The 22,789-nt window shown below is 42.2% G+C and overlaps 1 protein-coding gene across 3 annotated transcripts in view; it reads right to left on the bottom strand.

Moving 5' to 3' along the window:
* The window catches only part of LOC129839684 (echinoderm microtubule-associated protein-like 6), a 57,879-nt gene that overhangs the window by 26,328 nt on the left and 8,762 nt on the right, over positions 1-22,789 (bottom strand). For all 3 annotated transcript variants that reach the window (XM_055907271.1, XM_055907263.1, XM_055907255.1), the window contains exons 6-30: positions 20,109-20,244; positions 17,962-18,163; positions 17,244-17,381; positions 16,591-16,847; positions 16,056-16,265; positions 15,342-15,509; positions 14,493-14,599; positions 12,705-12,805; positions 12,237-12,423; positions 11,374-11,479; positions 9,102-9,195; positions 8,763-8,863; positions 7,885-8,087; positions 7,303-7,414; positions 6,839-6,966; positions 6,585-6,726; positions 5,943-6,095; positions 5,687-5,818; positions 5,311-5,399; positions 4,934-5,101; positions 4,454-4,655; positions 3,632-3,758; positions 2,882-2,960; positions 2,522-2,651; positions 1,591-1,689 (exon numbers count right to left, since the gene is read on the bottom strand). In XM_055907271.1, the coding sequence (XP_055763246.1) occupies positions 1,591-1,689; positions 2,522-2,651; positions 2,882-2,960; positions 3,632-3,758; positions 4,454-4,655; positions 4,934-5,101; positions 5,311-5,399; positions 5,687-5,818; positions 5,943-6,095; positions 6,585-6,726; positions 6,839-6,966; positions 7,303-7,414; positions 7,885-8,087; positions 8,763-8,863; positions 9,102-9,195; positions 11,374-11,479; positions 12,237-12,423; positions 12,705-12,805; positions 14,493-14,599; positions 15,342-15,509; positions 16,056-16,265; positions 16,591-16,847; positions 17,244-17,381; positions 17,962-18,163; positions 20,109-20,244 (3,571 nt within the window). The remainder of the gene's footprint in view (positions 1-1,590; positions 1,690-2,521; positions 2,652-2,881; positions 2,961-3,631; positions 3,759-4,453; positions 4,656-4,933; positions 5,102-5,310; positions 5,400-5,686; positions 5,819-5,942; positions 6,096-6,584; positions 6,727-6,838; positions 6,967-7,302; positions 7,415-7,884; positions 8,088-8,762; positions 8,864-9,101; positions 9,196-11,373; positions 11,480-12,236; positions 12,424-12,704; positions 12,806-14,492; positions 14,600-15,341; positions 15,510-16,055; positions 16,266-16,590; positions 16,848-17,243; positions 17,382-17,961; positions 18,164-20,108; positions 20,245-22,789) is intronic.

The raw sequence follows: 22,789 nt of genomic DNA on the forward strand, positions 1-22,789 counted from the left end.
GAAGGAGACGCGCTCTGTCTCCTAGAGATTAACGTACTTTGGTGCGAAAAGTGCAAATCAATCCCAGAACAACAGCAAAGGACCTTGTGAAGATGCTGGAGGAAACAGGTACAAAAGTATCTATATCCACAGTAAAAACGAGTCCTATATCGACATAACCTGAAAGACCGCTCAGCAAGGAAGAAGCAACTGCTCCAAAACCGGCATAAAAAAGCCAGACTACGGTTTGCAACTGCACATGGGTACAAAGATCGTACTTTTCTGAGAAAGGTCCTCTGGTCTGATGAAACAAAAATAGAACTGTTTGGCCATAATGACCATTGTTATGCTTGGAGGAAAAAGGGGGAGGCTTGCAAGCCGAAGAACACCATCCCAACTGTGAAGCACAGGGGTGGCAGCATCATGTTGTGGGGGTGCTTTGCTGCAGGAGGGACTGGTGCACTTCACAAAATAGATGGCATCATGAGGGAGGAAAATTATGTAGATATATTGAAGCAACATCTCAAGACATCAGTCAGGAATTTAAAGCTTGGTCGCAAATGGGTCTTCCAAATGGACAATGACCCCAAGCAGACTTCCAAAGTTGTGGCAAAAAAGCTTAAGTACAACAAAGTCAAGGTATTGGAGTGGCCAATACAAAGCCCTGACCTCAATCCTATAGAAAATTTGTGGGCAGAACTGAAAAAGCTTGTGCGAGCAAGGAGGCCTACAAACCTGACTCAGTTACACCAGCTCTGTCAGGAGGAATGAGCCAAAATTCATCCAACTTATTGTGGGAAGCTTGTGGAAGGCTACCCAAAATGTTTGACCCAAGTTAAGCAATTTAAAGGCAATGCTACCAAATACTAATTAAGTCTATGTAAACTTCTGACCCACTGGGAATGTGATGAAAGAAATAAAAGCTGAAATAAATCATTCTCTCCACTATTATTCTGGCATTTCACATTCTTCAAATAAAGTGGTGATCCTAACTGACCTAAGACAGGGAATTTTTACTTTGATTAAATGTCAAGAAAAGTGAAAAACTGAGTTTAAATGTAGTTGGCTAAGGTGTATGTAAACTTCCGACTTCAACTGTATATATATTTTTATTTTATTTTATTCATCTTTACTTAACTAGGCAAGTCAGTTAAGAACAAATTATTATTTACAATGATGGCCTACTCTGGCCAAACCCTAACCCTGACGACACTGAGCCAATTGTCCGTCGCCCTTAGGGACTCGCAATCACGTCCGGTTGTGAAACAGCCTGGAATCGAACCAGGGTCTGTAGTGACACACTAGCACTGAGATAAAGTGCCTTAGACCGCTGCGCCACTCGGGAGCCCAAAACGGGGTGCTTAGTGTGTCCTCTGAAGAGCAAGAGTAAAAACACAATTGAAGACTCACACTAATGCCAATTAAAAGCCTTTTGAGCAAAATTTGCATTCACTCTTTGACACAAAGTATCTTCCACATAAGTCTGATACAATGTAGCAAAAAAAAGAAAGAACTGTGCTTACAAAACAACACCAGTGCCGATAAAACAAAGCCAACCGTATGTGGATGGATTCAGTGAAAGTCATGAGAATAGAGTGGGTTCCCACTTACCAATCTGTCCTGTGGCAATGATGTTTAGATACTTTGGGTGTTGATTGACAGTGAGACACAGAATGTCATCTGTGTGCTCGAGGTAAAAGCTCTGAGTCCCTGTGAGGAGAGATACAGTATGAAACTTTAATATCAGTCCCAGCACATTTCAGGTGTTTTTCTATACTTTTAAATTACTTAATTTCCCCCCTATTTATATACAGTTACGTGCAGAAAAAAAGGTTGTCATAAAATAAAAAAATATGTATAAACCGCCTTACAGGTTGTGACAATTATCACTAGAATAGTCAATAGTTCAGCCAACAGTTAGTTGTATCCACATTCTGAATATGAGTGTTATACCTTTTCGTTTTTAGAGGGTCCTGGGTTTGTATAGCCCATGACTTATTTATATATAAATATTAAGTGTTCACATTTGTGTGATAGCATAGCACAATAGCATTAAGAAATATAGTCATAACGAATGCAGGCGTCCTGGTAGGATGCCTATAAGAAGCAGCAGACCCCAATACCCTTTTCACACTATCATGCCAACATGAACCAAAGTGTGCTGCACATTTTCCTTCCCAGCACAGTTTCAGGAGCATTGACTCTGGATAAGAGCATCTGCTGAATGACCAAAATGTAAACTATGGTGAAGGTGTAACCAGGCCAGCACAGTGTAGCTTGGGTTGGCTCAGGTCAGTAGTGTGTTCAGTGTTCCTGTGCTTATACACGCAGGGACGGACTGGGACCAGAAATCTGCCATGGCATTTCTAACAGACCGGCCCCCATACCAACCCATTTTTGCCTTGAGGCCCCCATTATTAGCAAAATACTGATAAGTCTACGTGAAACCCCCAATAAGACAGGCCAAACTGTGCTAAAGATGGACCAGCCCATCTGGCATTGCCATAACTGCCCTAGGGCCAGTCCATCTCTTCATACACACCAGCAGAGAGGTTCTGGATGACCACTGCTGCGGCAGTGTGGAAGATGATGTCGGCGCCATCATTGAGGTAATGCAGGTTGTTTCGACAATCAAAACCCCGATATCCAAACACATGTTCCAAGGCCAGCTCCTGAAAAGCACACCCAAATGAGAAAAAGCAACAGGAACTTATTTTTTCCCCGAACATAAATATATAAAATGCAAAATACTGGACAAGCTGATGTTTCCCATCAACTGTTTTGTATGAACATTATAGACCTGAACAGCCATTCCTTTGGCAACATCTCTCGGCCCACCAGACCCCGCCTGGCTATTTAACTATGCAACCTCCCCTTTTAAAAATAGATCCATCTCACGAACCTCAACCAGTTTTTTCTTCTTGGTTAAGTTGTTCTTCAGCAGTTTCTCTGGTAAGGGGGCAGCTCTACTGACAGGAGGCCTGCACAGAAGAAATGATAACATAGCGAATTGATATGATTGATATGAGGCATTCCAGAGGCTTTTAGAGTGCCTAATTGCACAGTACTTTGCTGTACATGTCTTACCTTACTTCACTCTAGCCATTATAGACCTACAGTGTCTATATTACGTGCCGTTCTGTGTTTTTACTGATTTGATGTTTGTTTGTGTTTGTAGCACTGTGTGTTTTTGAAAAGTGTTACAAATCAAATGTATTATGATTATTATTGTGATGATTGTTATTATTATTATTAGAGCAGAGCAGTACGGCAGGTCCAGAAACAACTAGCCACTTCATGTAGATCTGAAAGTATTTTCAGAGGCATAGGTAACTTGAATGGTAGTAACTCTGCCTTGCCTCCCGATAGGTGGAATTACGACAAATGTTCTCCTAATATTACGGTGCGACCTAACTTTTCTGCGCACATAATGATAAGCAGATTACAATAAACCAACTGGTCGGAGTTATTTTTCATGACAAGAACATTACTTCATGGGACAGATGTCATATTTTGGTTGTTATCTGGTCAGATAATCTGATTATTTTCTGGTTGCTGCAAATACGTTATCAAAACGTTCTTACAATAGCAGTATACAAACTGACCATGCCATTATAAAATACATCATTCGTTTTTGTTGGCCATACGGTACCTTTCCTCCACGAGCACTTCTTTCTCTCGCTGGTGAGGCTTTGTGCCAACCATGGCCCGGATGCTGACAGCATAGATCTTGGTGATGTAATCGGTACCCTTCTCTCGTGCAACATCACTGTCATACCCTATATAGAGAAAAAAGAATGTCAATTCCTTGTGCCTGAACAATACAACCATTTATAAATATAACCATACCACATACAATCATAAACCAGAGACAACCACAACCAAACTGAATTTAGCCAGCTACATTCCAAGCATACCAAGTGAGCGCAAGACATGCAAGCACAAGACCAAGCCAAACTACAGCGATTAATCAAGACAGCGGGAAGGATCACTGGTATAGACCAACAATCATCTATCCAGCTTGCACACAAAACTCATCCTTCAAAAATTGAACAATATCTTACAGAACAGTACATATCCCTTTCACCCAAAATGCTGTCATAGCAGCCTAAGCCTGACTAGGGGAAGGAGACTTCTTCAAAAGATGCTCAGGATGAACAGATACAGGGACTCTTTCATTCCAACAGTCATTAGGCTGTGCAATGGATAATCTAATTGGACTCTTGACTAGTTGATAGAAGTGTATAGTAAATATGTGTTGCACTTTCATATACATTTTATAGTGTTTTTTCTGTGTTTTTATGTATATGTATTTTTAAGCAAATGACCAAATGGGATAATAAAGTTGATCTAATCCAGGGGTCTCCAACAGGACGATCGCAAGCTACCAATTGGATATCACAAAATTGGGGAGAAAAAGGGGGTAAACAAATAAAGAAAAAAAGAAAATGTAGAATCGCAGGAAACCCGATACCTCCATCCTCCTCCGCATCGTCGTCAGACTCCTCGCTATCCACCGCCTTGCTCTCCTTATGTCCTGACAACTCGCGGGCCCAAATCATGAGCGCAGAGTCAGCGCCTCCCACCGACAGCAGCATGGTGTCATCATTGGACCAACGGACGTTGGTCACATTGGCACTGTGCCCCACATACTTCTTAAACTTGGCAAACTGGCCCTGAAACAAAGGAGTGGTCCGTTTCAGTGCAGTCAACTCCTGGGTCGTGTTCAGTAGGCACGAAATTGAAGAAAAATTCTAAACAGAATGAAACTGGGAGGTACTATGTTGAATTTTGTCCCATAGCAAACGCTTGTTTTCGTTCTCCATTTCAAAACATTTTGCTTCAGTGTGCTCTAATGAACAGAACCCTGCTAATGTAATGGCATTGAGATTATTGTGAATGTGTGCACTAAAATGGAGCTTTGTATTTCTACGTCAGACTTGTATTCACTCACCTTGGAAGGATAACCAAACAGCTTTAGGAAGCCAAAGTCATCCCCAGTGGCCAGCAATTTCCGGTCTTTGGTGAGAGAGGCAGCATTTACAAAACTGAGTGTGGGCCAGATCCCCTCGCAGGTGGGTCCCAACACTGAGGTCCAGGTGGCCCAATCCACCTTTTCAAACTGGAAACATGCAACACAGACAGACAGACAGACAGACAGACACAAACAGGCATGCACGCACGCGTACACACGTACACATACACTTCTGAAAAAGGGTTTACATGTACATATAATCTTTCACCTCTGACACATCTGTGTCATTTTGATGTGTGATTTCATCAATAGAAGGAGCCCATGACAAAATCAAGGGACATATAATGTGTTTTAACCTCTGCAATATTGATAGTTTGTTTCCTTCCTCTTGGGGCTTCGAAGAATAGTTGTTCTTTGGTACCAGTGTTGATTTGTAGCAATTTCCCTGTATTCAGGATTAAAAACAATAATAGCTCTTGAAAAAAGTATAAATATTACTCTTAGGGCTGAATCATAAGAGAAATGTTCATGTAAGGGAAGAAGGGTGGACAGCAACAAATTAGATTGCAACTAGAATCATCAATGACTAAATTATTAAAGGCCCAATCTGTAATTTGTCTGAATTCGCTGCAATAAACTATACAAGAACATATACAACAGTGTGCGCAATGGGTATTTATTTATTCGACCTCCCAAGCCAAGTGTATAGACATTTCTATTCCTTTCACGTACCACGGGTATCCCAGTCAATGTGGGTGATGTAGCTGAAAGCTCCTTTACAGATACCCACTCTCTTGCTGGTCAGCACATTGTATATGTCCACAAAAGTGTCATGAGAAGCCACAGCAAGGTATTTTCCAGCATCTGGAGGGGGATATGGCAGAGTGAAAACTGTAGTGTTAACAGACCTTGGTCACATACAACTTTGTTTGCAAAAACAACAGGCTCAAAAATATTTTGTCAATAAATGACCACAGCCTGGAATTACCTTGGCAGAACCTGATATCCGAGATGATCTCTTTGCGGTGATGGAAGGTCACCATGTCCTCCAAGGTGTCGGCATTCACCACCAGGAAACTGCCGTCGTTCAGACCCACGGCTAAGGCTTTCCCATCAGGGGAAAAGGCACAGCATCTACCGCCTCAAATGAAAAGAACCTGAGCTATGATACATGATCCTGATTTCAGCCACAGAAAAACATACATGGAGGTAGAAAGAAATATTGCAGATACTCTCATAACGTGTATTTTGGGAGGATTATTTTGAGGATACTTGCTTTTATATTTCATTTGGGGGGACAGTGGTTGTCTTTCAATGCTGCATATTGAGTATATTGAAATGTATCATTGTAAGGCCCTATCGTTTTAAATGTCATGCATTGCAGATCTTTTGACCTAACGAAGATTCTTGTGGATTGAAACATTTTCAATAAAGGTGGTAATTGGGAGAATATTCAGTGTGTGGGCCTTTCTGTTCTCTTCAAGTATTCTTCATTAGCCCAGCACCTACGTTTTTTAAGAATGTGAGTATGACCACAAACTTTTCTATATATGTATTACAGATGTACCAGTAATTGTTTTTCAATGAAACCTTTATAAAATATTTAACAAGACCAAATTATAGCAGGTACCTTTTTTAAGTTTGCGGACAGCTACCATGCGATGGTTGGAGGAGAGTTCCCAGATTCTGAGCGTTTTGTCATCACTTACAGTGGCACATATGGGAAGCAGAGGGTGAGCAGCCAAACCCCACACCTCACCCTCCATGTGACCCTAAACACACACACGTAATAGTCAAACCATTTGTTGGGATTTTTAAGACAGTGAAAATCGGCGTAAATTCTGATCTTATGTCTAGCTGTTGCATCCACCCCCCTCTGCGCACCTGAACCAACAAGGTCATCGGGCCGCTCTTGTCAATTTCCAAAATCTCTCCATTTTTGGTCCCCACAAGGATGTGTCCATGTCCAAGGGTGATGGCGCGGATAGATGGGTTGTCCTCCAGCAGCAATCCTAAGAAAAGAAGCAGGAGGTGATGCCAAAGAGCAAACATAAATTCCCAAAATAGCAGCAAGCAAATGGCAACAATTACCATTATTTGTACTGATGGAAGTTGTTGCTGCCTATGGCATTCATTCATTCATTTTTTTCAATACATTTATAATTTATCCATTCATTCACAATCATAGTATTTATCAATATTGGTACATTACTGCTTGAATTTAGTTTACCTGGAGAATAGTTTTTGTGGTGAGATACTGTACATGACTTACATTTTTAAAATGTAATAGTCTATAATAGCCTGCTTTTGGATGTGGAGCGAACAAAGCAAAGAAGAAGACAGCATACCTTTAGATGAAGCAGACAGCGAAGACCTTTTGATGGCGTAGGTCTTCAGGCACCTCTCAAACATGTCATCCCATAGCTCCACCACTCCATCCTTGCCCCCAGTCACGAACCCCTGCGAGAGAATGAGGGGACTCTGTCACCGGGGGGGAATAATCGCCCACAAGCCCAATTCCTTTTTCTCTCATGTCGTTCAATCACCGCCTTTCCTAATTTAGATCCCAGTTGTGTTCTGCTGCAGTTTCCAAGGTAACCATTAAGGAACATGTATTCTACCTGGGTATACAAGTAAACGACAGGTCAAGATCATGCATAGATGAGTAAAGAAGCGTAGGCATGTGCCTTGGTATGCTGATGGAGTACTGAGCTGCCAAGTAAAGATATCCTTTTAATTAATCCAGAGAATTAAAGTATTGGGTCTGGTTTCCTAGATACTGATTAAGCCTAGTTCTGGACAAAAAATATAAATGCTTTTCAGTCCAGGATTAGGCTTAATCTGTGTCCGGGAAACCGGATCATAAAGTGAGGCAATAAGTACTAGTCAAAAGTATTTACTGCTACATGACGGTTGGGGAGAGCGGGCACCTTGTCAAGAGAGCACATGGCGAACACTGGACCGTCGTGGGCCTTGATGGTCTTCATGAGGGTGGTCTCTCTCCAGATGTATACGTCCCCAGTGGTGGAACCTGAGAAAACCAGGTCCTCTGAGCGCCCGTAGCAGACGGACATCATGGTCTCCAGCTTCCCGAGGTTTCCAAAGATACCCCTTTTGAATGTGAGGCCTCCACCTTGGGTCCAACACATGCAGTCTTTCAGACAGTTTCTTAAACCGTTCAGAGTCGAAGGTTGATTTTGTGTGTCGTTTTTTTAGACAATGGAACAACAACAAAATGAGTACTGTCGTCAAAGTGAACTGCCACACTTCTAATAGTTTGTGTGGTGTTCATTTAGATAATATGTTAGAGGGCGACAAAGCGATTCATAGTTGAATTACTTCACTGAACAGTTGCATTGTCAAACCATTGTTAACTATCACAATTCTCACATGGGCGTTGCAGAATAATGACCATTTATCATGTCATTTCTTAAATACATTTCTGTTGCGTAAAGTAAAGTGCCTAAAAAAACATGAGCTGGGGCACACCCAGAAAACAGTTAGTGTGGGGGTGCTGACTAACGGCGAATAAACTATAAACTATCAAAATACAGTCGCACACTGCATGTATAATCTCCCAGCAATTGAATGGGTATTTACCAAAGTTTCGGCATCACTGTGCCTTCCTCCTGAGGACATTGGTAAATACCCATTAAATTGCTGGGAGATTATACATGGAGTGTGCGACTTTCTTTCTTTTGATAGTTTATCGTAAAATAAAGTGCCACCATGTTTTCTGTGAACCCCAGGAAAAACAACTGTTGCTAAATTAAATGATATTGGGCATGGAAATAATCATGGGGAATACCTGTGTGTTGCCAGAATTTGATATGCTTAATTCCCACGGTGACAAGCTTGTCCATACGGAAGGGGTTGCATTTCACCACAAAAAGCTTATCTTTGTGGCCCCTAGGGAATGAAAAGCAGAACCCACACACATCAGTCTGTTTTCTTCTCCGTCAATGTTTGCATTCACTCATGTTTCATTGAATATCTACACTGTTTTTCAATCAATCACCCTTTTCAGTCATATTCATTACATCTTGATGTATGTGTTTATTCCATAGGGATACTTGAACATTAAGTTGTGGATGGAGGTAAATAACCTTGAATGGGAATGTCCTGGTTTACTGAATGCATACTGTACCTTGCTTTTGCCAGTTTCTCGCCTTTCTTCCAGTCCCACAACACGATGGAATGGCCTTCGTCAATGCCCACAGAAACAAGACTCTTCCCATCCACTGCGGGCCAAAGGGAAGAGAGCCATTTTGTTATGCCCTCTTTGTTATCCCATCCACTCATGCATGCATACAGCCGCATACAGTAAAGGTCAGCAGCTTTCAGATATCCAGAAACACGGACATCATTTACTTTGTGTCGTCAGCTATTGGAGCAATCAAGAAATCCGGTATGCCCTTGTTCCAGGTCGTCTTTATCACAGTCGAGTTGCACAGCTTATCAGATCTCGCAATGCCTGTAGAAGTGTTTAACCCTTTACACCCGTGGGAATTGGCCTATGTAGATAGGGTTATATTTGAAATGTTTCTTACAGACGAAATATGAAAAGCATATGCATAACCATGGTAGCAACTGAAAGGGAAAAGTTTGGAAATAATGGGAAAATGATTAGACCAAAAGGTGAGTACACAAGTTCACCTGACACTAGCCTGAATCTAAACGATTTATTTTAATGTTGTATACAGCTGTTCTTCTTTATTAAACAATATTTATTAAGAGCTGTCATTTTATTGAGAAGAACACCTACATGTTTCAAGCAGTCTCTGTGCCCAAGAAAGCTAAGGCAACCTGTCTAAATGACTACCGCCCTGTAGCACTCCCGTCTGTAGCCATGAAGTGCTTTCAAAGGCTGGTCATGGCTCACATCAACACTGTCATCCCAGAAACCCTAGACCCACTACAACTCGCATACCGCCCCAACAGATCCACAAATGATGCAATCTCTATTGCAATCCACACTGCCCTTTCCCACCTGGACAAATTGGAACACCTATGTGAGAATTCTGTTCGTCGACTACAGCTCAGCATTCAACACCATCGTGCACTCATAGCTCATCACTAAGCTCAGGACCCTAGGACTAAACACCTCCCTCTGCAACTGGATCCTAGACTTCCTGACGGGCCGCCTGCCACGCTGATCCTCAACACTGGGGCCCCTCAGTAAGTATTTCACGGCAAGAGCTACACCAGTTGTATTCGGCATGTGACAAATACTGTACAATTTGATTCCAGGAAAATGTGGGGTTGGTGCAACATAAGACAAAAAAATACTAGGTTGAGTGAGAGGACTAAGTGGTGTCTCCAAGTGACCACACACCACTCCAAAGTGTTCACAATTCCTAAGCAATTTCAATGCACTTTTATGACTCAAAGAAGAATCTTCAACTATAAGGTACTTTTTTTTAGCACTCCTAGCTGTGCCTTTGAGGTACAAGAGCAAGCACACTTGTAGCGGTTTCGTTCGGAACACAACCCTGCTTCCCCGCCATAACAAAATGACTGTTGTTGTTTACGCAATCTAAAAAACGGTCCATTATAAATCGTAATCTGGTTCAGGCGGGCATGATTTGAAAGCTTGTTCTATTGTCAACATGACTCGCTAGGTTAGAAAATACAATCTTAAAGTGTTAGGGTTTCACAAGGCAATTCAGCGAAGCAGATCATCATTTCGGTGCACATAGAAAGGAGTCATGAGTGCATTCAGGTGTGTGTGCCACGGCGAATTCTCTTCACAAGAAACAAACACAGGCTCATTCTGTTCAGAACAACCCAGCATACAACCACATGACATCTTGTAACTGTACGTCAAACATAGTGATCATAAACGTTGACACTGTGTGCAAAAGTTGCCCAATTATCAGGAGGGATGGGGGGCAACTTCTTGTCGCGTGCGGTGCTCAAGTTCAGAACGGCTGTCAGTCAAAACCCACACAGCGCTGTGAAGTGCAGAGCCAGAGTTCTGATGTCATGTATAGCATGTTACTGTACAGCCCCTGCGTTCCAATTTAGGTGCCATTTTCAACCTATATATGGGTACAAGTGTAAAGGGCTATATAAATCTATATAAAGAGGACCTGTCATGCTGTCTACCTTTAAGTCTACCAAAGATAGAGCAGACAAGTGTGCATTTAGATTCTTGGTTGACAATAAGCTGTCAACCAAAGCCATTACCATTCAAGTGCCTAGCCGATGTTGTATCATTTACCGCGCCGTGCCTTGCGCTGTGCCAAACTTAAGTGCCAAACGTAATCTTTATTAAACATCAGTCAACTGTGAATCTACTGCTTGTCATCTCTGTTTTAACCAGAACCTGGGAGCGAACACATGTAAAGTAAACCGAAGGAAAATACAGTCAAGCATACTGTAGCTCTCCCCAACATTGAGCATAAGAACAGACCTACCTGTGAACTCCAGTGCACACACCCCTCTTTGGTGATGGCCCTTCAGCAAGGACAAGCACTTCAGTGTCTGGATGTCCCACACATGGATGGCTGGGTCCCTGCCAACCTGAGCATGGGGACAAATTCAACTTTCAAATGCAAAATGCATAGTGGGTGCTAAATACAGTACATTGCTAAGTTGCCAAAATAGTAGAGTTGGTATAGAGCTTCCAATTGGACTACAGTACCAGTCAAAAGTTTGAACCTACTAATTTTTCTTTATTTGGACTATTTTCTACATTGTCGAATAATAGTGAAGACATCAACACTATGAAATAACACATATGGAATCATGTTGTAACCAAAAAGTGTTAAACAAATCAAAATATATTTCACATTTGAGATTCTTGATGACAACTTTGCACACTCTTGGCATTGAGTAGGTGTGTCCGAACTTTTGACTTGAACTGTAAATACTCACTCTTAAATATGCCAATTTAAGAAGACAGGATAAAAAACATGGTTACACTAACTTCTGTTGCCCCTATAAGTGTAATAGTTACACAGGAACTCCTATGTAACTATGACTAGGTTACCTGGGGTGGCAGGTAGCCTAAAGGTTGCTGGATCAAATCCCTGAGCTGATAAGGTAAAAATCTGTCATTCTGCCCCTGAACAGGCAGGCAGGCAGTTAACCCACTGTTCCCCGGTAGGCTGTCATTGTAAATAGGAATTTGTTCTTAACTGACTTGCCTAGTTAAATAAAGGTTACATATGCAATTACATGGTGATGGATTGCAGCAGTATATTCTATTACTCAAGCGTGAGAGAGACAGAACAAGTAGAGTAAATAAACAGAAATTAATATATGGTTGTGGATCTACCTGTCCGGTGGCAACGTAGTCCTTCAGCGGATGGACGGTGAGGCTGAGGATGTCGTCGTCATGACCCAGGTAGAAACGCTGTGCGTGCTGCTGACGGTTATAGACCACAGCCACGGCTGCTACGTGATACACCACCTCTCCCGCCTGCGTGTAGAATAGGTTGTTTCTGCAGTCACAACCTCTGTACCTGTGCAATGAGGAAATTACAGGAAAAATCCTATAGTTACAGGATTTCATACACTTTAGTGATTACTGCTAAATGAAAAGTAGCGTGGCCTCGCCTGTCCTGATAGTCAAAACAAGGCTATTGGATACTTTATGGTACTTCGAAGCAAAACATACTCTGGCGGAAATACTTTATGCACGTGTAGAATTTAATAAATACCTGCCGCATGGCAAAATAATTAACACTGCAAGTATATGAAGTGGCCTGACAGTACATTTACAGTCACCCTTGAGGTGCCTTACCCGTGAACAAACTGCAAACGCAGCCCCTCGTCTGGTGCTTTCTGTCGTTTCAGTGAGCCCACTAGCTTCTTCCTCAGCTGTGGGAGGTCCTCTTTGTAAACCTAGGAGACAGTTTAAGATAAGATCATATGTTATTATGTTACCCCTTCAAATGAATGGATTTGGCTATTTCTGCACACTTGTTGCTTACAGGTGTATGAAATCGAGCACACAGCCATGCAATCTCCATTGACAAACATTGGCAGTAGAATGGCCTTACGGAAGAGCCCAGTAACTTTCACCGTGGCACTGTCATAGGATGCCGCCTTTCCAACAAGTAAGTTTGTCAAATGACTGCCCTGCTAGAGCTGCCACGGTCAGCTATAAGTATTGTTATTGTGAAGTGAAAAGATCTATGAGCAACAACAACTCAGCCACAAAGTGGTAGGCCACACAAGCACACAAAACGGGACCGCCTGTAACGTCCTGACCAGAGTTCTTATGTGTTTTGCTTGTTTAGTGTTGGTCAGGATGTGAGCTGGGTGGGAATTCTATGTTGTGTGTCTAGTTCGTCTGTTTCTGTGTCCAGCCTAATATGGTTCTCAATCAGAGGCAGCTGTCAATTGTTGTCCCTGATTGAGAATCGTATATAGGTGGCTTGTTTTGTGTTGGGGATTGTGGGTGGTTGTTTCCTGTCTCTGTGTTTGTGTTCTGCACCAGATAGGACTGTCTCGGTTTTCACGTTTGTTGTTTTTGTATTGTTGTAAGTGTTCACAGTTCGTTATATTAAACATGTTGAACACTAACTGCGCTGCATTTTGGTCCTCTCCTTCATCCCAGGAAGAAAGCCGTTACACCGACGAGTGCGTAGCACAAAAAAATCGTCTGTGTTCGTTTGCAACACTCCCTACCGAGTTCCAAACTGCTTCTGGAAGCAACGTTAGCACAATAATTGCCTGTTGGGAGCTCATGAAATGGGTTTCCGTGGCCAAGCAGTCGAACACAAGTCTAAGATCACTATGCGCAATGCCAAGCTCTGCTAGGGTGGTGTAAAGCTCACCGCCATTGGACTCTGGAGCAGTAGAAATGCGTTCGCTGCAGTGATTAATCACATTTCACCATCTGGCAGTCCGACAGACTAATCTGGGTTTGGCAGATGCCAGAAGAACGCTACCTGCCTGCATCCATAGTGCCAAATGTAAAGTTTGGTGGAGGGGGAATAACGGTCTGGGGCTGTTTTTCATGGTTTGGGCTAGGCCCCTTTAGTTCCAGTTAAGGAAAATCTTAACGCTACAGCATACAATGATATTCTAGACGATTCTGTGCTTCCAACTTAGCAACAGTTTGGGGAAGGCCCTTTCCTGTTTAAGCATGACAATGCTTCCGTGTACAATGTGAGGTCCATACAGAAATGGTCCATCGAGATTAGTGTGGAAGAACTTGACTGGCCTGCACAGAGCACTGACCTCAACCCCATTTAACACTTTTGGAATGAATTGGAATGCCGACTGCGAGCCAGGCTTAATCGCCCAACATCAGTGCCAGATCTCACTAATGCTCTTGTGGCTGAATGGAAGCAAGTCCTCACATGTCCCAACATCTAGTGGAAAACCTTCCCAGAAGAGTGGAGGCTGTTATAGCAGCAAAGGGGGACCAACTCCATATTAATTCTAATGAGTTTGGAATGAGATGTTCGACGAGCAGGTGTCCACATACTTTTGGTCATGTACTGTATAATACTTTGCAAGACAGTGAGCAATCCCAGTAGCAATTGTGCATTGGCTTATTCCACAAAATATTTTACTCCACCTGTCGTTCATAGCTGATCTGGGCCTCCAGTTCAATGTCTGAGTCAAGCTCCGGAACGTCAGACACGTCCGAGTCGGATTCTCCACTGTTTGAATCAGCGTACCCCTCTGGAGATGCAAACACAAACAGAGGATAGATGACCTCTGACCTTTATGGAGACCATTCAATAGATATAGATAGATCAAACCAACAACTCATCACCCAGACTTGACATTTACACTTACATTCCTTAATACCATTCACACAGAAGATAAAGAGACAGAAGACTATGACAGCACATTAACCAGGTTGTAACGGTCCTGACCAGTTTTATGTTGTTTTTGTATGTGTAATTGGTCAGGGCGTTAGTTTTGGGTGGGCAGTCTATGTTATCTGTTTCTATGTTGGTTTTGGTTGCCTGGTATGGCTCTTAATTAGAGGCAGGTGTTTTGCGTTCTCCTCTAATTAAGAGTCATATTTAGGTAGGGTGTTCTCACTGTTTGTTTGTGGGTGTTTGTCTTCCGTGTCTGTATGTTATTTCGTACCACACGGGACTGTTTCGGTTTATGTAGTCTGTTTCCATTTCATGCGTTCTTCGTGTCAATGTAAGTTCTCATGTTTAGGTCAGTCTACGTCGTTTGTTATTTTGTATCATTTCAAGTGTAGTTCGTGTTCGTTTTTCATCTTGTTTAATAAATATGTGTTCAAACTTCGCTGCGCCTTGGTTCCCTCAATACTCCTCCTTTTCCGAAGATGGAGAGGAGGAGGATCGTCGTTACACAGGTGACATAAATGTAACGTTTGGAGATAAATGAATGACTAAAATGTAAATGTAGGGTTGGGGTTAATTTGTAATCCAGCAATTGTCACCTTGAAGGAGGGGTTCCAGAACACCGTTCATCACCCCCTCTGGAAGAAACTTCCACTGGAACAAGGCGTGGTCCGCCCCTCCAGTGCTCAACACCCACTGGAGATCATGGGACCAGCGCACGTTTGTCACATGGGCAGAATGGCCGATGTACTTCTTGAATTTAGCCGCTGTTTCACAAAGACCACAAAATAACGCATTTAAGGAAACCAAGTGGGACATAACATATATAAAACATACAGTATATTAGAAGCTGAGCTGGGACATTTTTTTTATAAGATATGTCTTGATATGATGGCCATAACATTGCCTGGTAATGGTAGCGTTATGGCTGTCAATAAAGTATATTTTTTCTGATGATTGAATTCCATCAATGTAGATAATCATGGTGACCTATGTGGGGAAAAAAACTGTAACACTTTATTATCTATAGTCCATCTGTAGATTCTCTACAGACTAGCAGTAACATTTCAACTATCTACTAACCTTAACCCTTATCCTAACCCTAAACTTAACCCTAACCCTAACCCTTATTCTAAACCTAACCCTAACAAGCAGTTGCTTATCAACAGATAGTTTGTTGATAGATGCTCTACAGATGTTGATACTATCACAAAACAAAGTGTGACCAAAGAAACTAAGAATATCTATCTATATTTGCTACAGGCACTGCATGCCTGAGAGAAAGGCTTGTAAGAAAACACATTTAGCCAGACCTTTCTTAAGACACGGGAACCTGAAAAGCTTGACGAGGCCAAAGTCATCCCCAGTCACCAGCACAGCACTGCTGTAGTTGGCATCCACGGAATTTATGTCTGTGACGTTGGCATACTTGGGCCAAATCCCGTTGACCTCTGGCCCGATGATGCCTGTCCAGGTCATCCAATGGATTCCCTTGGTCTCCTCTTTGCTAAGGAGCTTCCCCGCTATGGAGATGAGGGAGAAGAGCATAGAGACGTGTCACTGTCAACTATAAATCAACTGGTTACATTTCTCCAATCCCTTCCATCAACTGTTTACCAAAACAGTAGTGGGGTGCTCTCTTTATGGTTGATTGAACTGAAGATGGCACCTTTAAGGGGAAGTGTTACTGTACCCCATTATTGTATTCATGTATTTTTTATATATATTTATTGAAAAGATAGTGAGAGGTTCTGTCAAAGAGCAGTAGGCCAGAACGGAACCTATGTCGACACGGTAGACGTTAGACCAGTCAGGCCATCCTATTATAGTATTGAAGAGTGGTTTTACCTGGCATTCTGTAGAAGAGCCTCTCCCCTGCCCCGTCATTGGTCTGCAGGAAGCGGCTGTCCACCGACCAGTCCAGGTGGGTGATGAAAGAGGTGGAGCGGTTGCACTCACCCACCTTCTTGTAGCGCTGCGCAACAGCATAGACGTCTACCAGGCTGTCGTTGGAGCCAACCGCCAGGTAAGAGCCGTCCGGCGAGAACTTCAGCTCGTGGATGACTTCCTTCCTGTCTTTGATGTGAACCACCTCTGTCATGTCCCTGGGGACACAGAGGAGAAAAAAGACAACGCATTATTTTACAGTCCTGTTTATTTTACAGCTAATGTTTGTCTGGTGTTAATGGAGAAATTATGTCGGTGACCAGGGGTACTTACTTATTTTTTTACATTACAAATTCAAAACATTTCAAAGTAGGTACCAAAACGGTTTATCATTGTTACAATACATCCCACAAAAAATATATATATATATTATGGTGTTACATAGTTGTTGTGTAATTACAGTTTTATCGTTCTTAAAACAAATGAGATAAATAGCAGACTGTAAAATACAGCATCGTAAGAATTTTTAAAATACAGCATAACTGAAATACATTCACAAATACATTCAAATACATTTTACAGTTTGAAAACGTAAGCCTGTTCTGGTAACTAACCGGACGCGGAGCACAGTGAAGGAGCCGTCCTTCATGCCCAGGGCAAGCTGAGAGCCGTCATTGATGAAGGAGACGCTGCGCACGGCTTCCTCCATGTTACAGCGGGCAATAAGAGTGTGGTCGGATAAACTCCAGAGCCTGCAACAGAGCCACAGACCAACAAGGTGAAGGGTCAAACAGGGAAAGTCGTGGAATAAGGGGTCAGCAGTGAAAAATGATCCAGCAGTGGAATGAGAGAAAGGGACAACAGTGGAATTAGTAAAGGGTAAAGGGACAACAGTGGAAATAGTAAAGTATAAAGGTGACAACAGTGGACTTAACAGACCGTTACAGCGGAAAAGTAAGAGACAAAAGTTGAATAAACCAGACAACAGTGGAATAACCTGGACAACAGTGGAATAAGTGAGATGGCCCTCTGTAGAAGAGAACGAGTTCATTTCAACAAGATTTAAGAGGCAAGGAAAATATTATGGGTAACGCATTGCTTACTGTTATGATATGGGAGGGTAACCAACCGGTCAAGCTTCAGCCTGGTTTTAACTGTCAAGACACATTCATGTGTCTGCCACCTGTACGTCCCTAAAATACATTTCAAACTCTATGCAGACATCCGAATACCACCACTTTTCTTTTTCTAGGATAGACCCCTCATGCACTGTCCTGGGATAAAAAGTTTTTTTGGGGGGACAGATTAAAGGTGTTTTGGAATACCACTTACCTTACTGATCGGTCGTCACTGCCGGTTACGGCCACCGGCTGCTTGGGGTGAGGGTCGAGGGCCCAGAGTTCGCCCTCACTGTGGCCCTGCATGAGGAGCAGCGGCTTGTCACGGTCTCGCACCATCACCTCGAAGATTTCACTGTCCTGGGTGCCCATCAGGACCCGGTCGGCCTTCCAGCACACGCTACGGATAGACAAGCCTAGGAAAATAGGAATGGAAATACACTCAGTTCTCCCTTATAAAAAGAGGCATTCTGACCTTAATGGTAATTCCTGGATAAAATAAAGAAAGGTTAAATAAAAAGTAAATACAATTTTTGCAGCTCACAACTATTGCAGTGGAAATTAGGAATCATTTATGCCAATTAGGGATACGGGGATAATTAAGTAGCCATGATGGAATAAGGCCATCTTGGGCATTTAGCCAGGACACCAGGTCAATCGTGATTTATCTAGATGATCAGTGATGAAAAATCTCTGCACTGAATAAAGTTCCTTGTGATTTTTCACATTCCAGTCTGTTATTAACAGATGCTACGATACCAGTTGTTACGTGCGTCTGTCCACGAGAGATTACTGACCCACCAACACCATGTCCAGCAGCATCCAGGGACCGACCAGGCTCAATGCTGCTTAGCTTCTAAGGCAAGTCAGCAGTGGGTTGCAGGATAACATTGTTGACTAGATAGGAACTCTACCCCACCCTTTGCCTTAGATAACGCTAAGACCCTAATCCTTCCCTTAATCTAAACCAATTGGCTACACCTCCCGTGTGTTACCCCTTTAGTTTCAACTAACCAGTTATGGCTGGTGTTACTTTAATTTGAAGATGGGCCAGAACAGAATAAATGGAATGACATCAAAAACATGGAATTAGAAATGTTTGATACCGTTCAATTCATTCCATTCCAGCCATTACTATGAGCTGTCCTCCCTTCACCAGCCACCAGTGCAACTCACCATAACCCATAACAAATCCCTATCCTTCTCAACTTTTGTAACTGTTGTCTGCAATTCACTGCACTGTAATGTGTTACAGCCTGAATTTAAAATGGATTAAAATTGAGATTTGTTTTGTCACTGGCATACACACAATACCCCCATATCGTCAAAGTGGAATTATGTTTTCCCAATTTTTAGGATTTTTTTTTTTTTTTTTTTTAAATCAAAGCTGAAATACACTGCTCAAAAAAATAAAGGGAACACTTAAACAACACAATGTAACTCCAAGTCAATCACACTTCTGTGAAATCAAACTGTCCACTTAGGAAGCAACACTGATTGACAATACATTTCACATGCTGTTGTGCAAATGGAATAGACAAAAGGTGGAAATTATAGGCAATTAGCAAGACACCCCCCAAAACAGGAGTGATTCTGCAGGTGGTGACCACAGACCACTTCTCAGTTCCTATGCTTCCTGGCTGATGTTTTGGTCACTTTTGAATGCTGGCGGTGCTCTCACTCTAGTGGTAGCATGAGACGGAGTGGCTCAGGTAGTGCAGCTCATCCAGGATGGCACATCAATGCGAGCTGTGGCAAGAAGGTTTGCTGTGTCTGTCAGCGTAGTGTTCAGAGCATGGAGGCGCTACCAGGAGACAGGCCAGTACATCAGTAGATGTGGAGGAGGCCGTAGGAGGGCAACAACCCAGCAGCAGGACCGCTACCTCCGCCTTTGTGCACGGAGGTGCACTGCCAGCGCCCTACAAAATGACCTCCAGCAGGCCACAAATGAATGTTCCAGAGTGGCCGAGTTACAGTTTTGACTTAAATCTGCTTGAAAATCTATGGAAAGACCTGAAAATTGTATTTTTTGTATTTAGTTAGTCCGCCAGATCAGAGGCAGTCGAGATGTCAAGGCGTTATATTGATAGGTGCGTGAACTGGACCATAATTCTGTCCTGCCTGAACATGTAACGAGTACCCTTTTGGTGTCAGAGAAAATGTATGGGAGTAAAAAGTACATATTTTCTTATGAAAGACAAGTACTTTACATTTAGGTGTGCCATATCAGGGTGATTACTTATGCAGTCCAGACATGTTTGTTTTTGTATCTTGAATTCATTATACACACTCGTTTACTTTGAAAATGTGGGGTAGGTTGTGTATGTTAAGGGGGGGGGGCTCTTGAGCCCGACAACCTACTTTTGTATCCTTGCTCAGTTTCTCGGAGGTCGATCTTAGTGATGGGTTTGAAGTCCACGTCCCACAGTCTCACGCAGCCGTCCCGCCCGCCTGTAGCGAACCCTTCCTCACAGGCGTGCATGCTGAAAATCCCTGCCTGTGGAAAAGTTACAGGATAAACAAGATCTAAAATGTCACCAAGTCAGAAATCTAACAAAGTGCAAATGAAACCGACTGATGGGCAAAGATACATAAAAATGTATCTTGTTACAAAATACACTGAACAAAAATATAAACGCAATATGCAACAATTTCAAAGACTTTACTGAGTTGCAGTTCATATAGGGAAATCAGTCAATTGAAAATAAATTCATTATGCCCTCTGTGTGGAATGACATTTCCATCAATAAAATGCAATTGTGTTCGTTGTCCGTAGCTTATGCCTGTCCATACCTGTTCACAGCGTTGACATCAGCAAACAGCAAATTCTCTAAAATGAGGTTGGAAGCGGCTTATGGTAGAGAAATGAACATTCAATTCTCTGCCAAAAGCTCTGGTGGACATTCCTGCAGTCAGCATGCCAATTGTGGCATTGTGTTGTGTGACAACACTGCACATTTTAGAGTGGCCTTTTACTGTCACCAGCACAAGGTGCACCTGTGTAATGATCATGCTGTTTAATCAGCTTATTAATATGCCACACCTGTCAAGTGGATGGATTATTTTGGTAAAGACGCACTGCTCACTAACAGGAATGTAACCAAATTTGTGCACAACATTTTTGATAAATAAGCTTTTTGTGCATATGGAACATTTCTGGGATCTTTTATTTCTGCTCATGAAACATGGGACCAACACTTCACTTGTTGCGTTTATATTTTTGTTCAGTGTAAAAAATGCCCTATAGACCAATGTATAAAATACTAGTGTCAAAACATTTATTTCATTCAAATTCATGTAATTTGTATTTTAAAATACAGAAAATAATTTGCAAGTAGCCACCTTAAATGAGTTAACATGGTTAACATGCAATGTTCACAACTTGGTTAACACACTATCTTCAGAGCTTTGTGCCCCGCTATTACTCCAAATTTGTGTAATGATATTGTGGCAATAACATAGTGTTCACTTTGAAAGTTGGGTTCACTTCCCCCTTTTGGACCAAATTCACTGCATTATCCTCATTCTCACCAACCAACACCTCTCACATGATGGTGCAATAAGAGCCTCGGATACCAATCGAGAACATTTGGGGTGATATGGGACCACAAAATTATACAAAAAACTATTTTGCGTATGTTGAAAATACAAAATCATTCTCTGAATGTAGTTTCGAAAAAAGTGTTAAACAAATCAGAATATATTATATATTTGAGATTCTTCAAAGTAGCCACCCTTTGCCTTGATGGCAGCTTTGCACACTCTTGGCATTCTCCCAAACCAGCTTCACAAGGTAGTCACATGGAATGCATTTCAACTAACAGGTGTGCCTTGTTAGAAGTTAATTTGTGGAATTTCTTTCCTTCTTAATGTATTTGAGCCAATCAGTTGTTTTGTGACAAGGTAGGGCTGGTATACAGAAAATAGCCCTATTTGGTAAAAGACCAAGTCCATATTATGGCAAGAACAGCTCAAATAAGCAAAGAGAAACGACAGTCCATCATTACTTTGAGACATGAAGGTCAGTCAATACGGAAAATGTGCATTCGCCAAAATCATCAAGCGCTATGATGAAACTGGCTCTCATGAGGACTGTCACAGGAAAGGAAGACCCAGAGTTACCTTTGCTCCAGAGGATACGTTCATTAGTTACCAGCCTCAGAAATTGCAGCCCAAATAAATGCTTCACAGAGCTCAAGTAACAAACACATCTCAACATCAACTGTTCAGAGGAGACTGCGAGAATCAGGCCTTCATGGTCAACTTGCTGCAAAGAAACCACCACTAAAGGACACCAATAATAAGAAGAGACTTGCTTGGGCCAAGAAACACGAGCAATGGACATTAGACCAGCGGAAATCTATTCTTTGGTCTGATGAATACAAATTTGAGATTTTTTGGTTCCAACCGCCATGTCCTTGTGAGACGCAAAGTAGGTGAACGGATGATCTCCGCATGTGTGATTCCCACCGTGAAGCATGGAGGAGGTGTTATCGTGTGATAGTGCTTTGCTGGTGAAACGGTCTTTGATGTATTTAGAATTCAAGGTACACTTAACCAGCATGGCTACCACAGCATTCTGCAGCGATAAGCAATCCCATCTGGTTTGCGCTTATTGGGACTATCATTTGTTTTTCAACAGGACCTCCAGGCTGTGTAAGGGCTATTTGACCAAGAAGGAGAGTGATGGAGTGCTGCATCAGATGACCTGGCCTCCACAATCACCCGACCTCAACCCAATTGAGATGGTTTGGGATGAGTTGGACCGCAGAGTGAAGGAAAAGCAGCCAACAAGTGCTCAGCATGTGGGAACTCCTTCAAGACTGTTGGAAAAGCATTCCAGGTGAAGCTGGTTGAGAGAGTGCCAAGAGTGTGCAAAGATGTCATCAAGGAAAATGGTGGGTACTTTGAAGAATCTAAAATATATTTTGATTTGTTTAACACTTTTTTGGTTACTACATGATTCCATATGTGTTATTTAATTGTTTTAATGTTTTGATCTACAATGTAGAAAATAGTCAAATAAAGAAAAACCCTTGAAT

This window comes from Salvelinus fontinalis, chromosome 3 (genome assembly GCF_029448725.1).
Source record: "Salvelinus fontinalis isolate EN_2023a chromosome 3, ASM2944872v1, whole genome shotgun sequence".
Taxonomy (NCBI): domain Eukaryota; kingdom Metazoa; phylum Chordata; class Actinopteri; order Salmoniformes; family Salmonidae; genus Salvelinus; species Salvelinus fontinalis.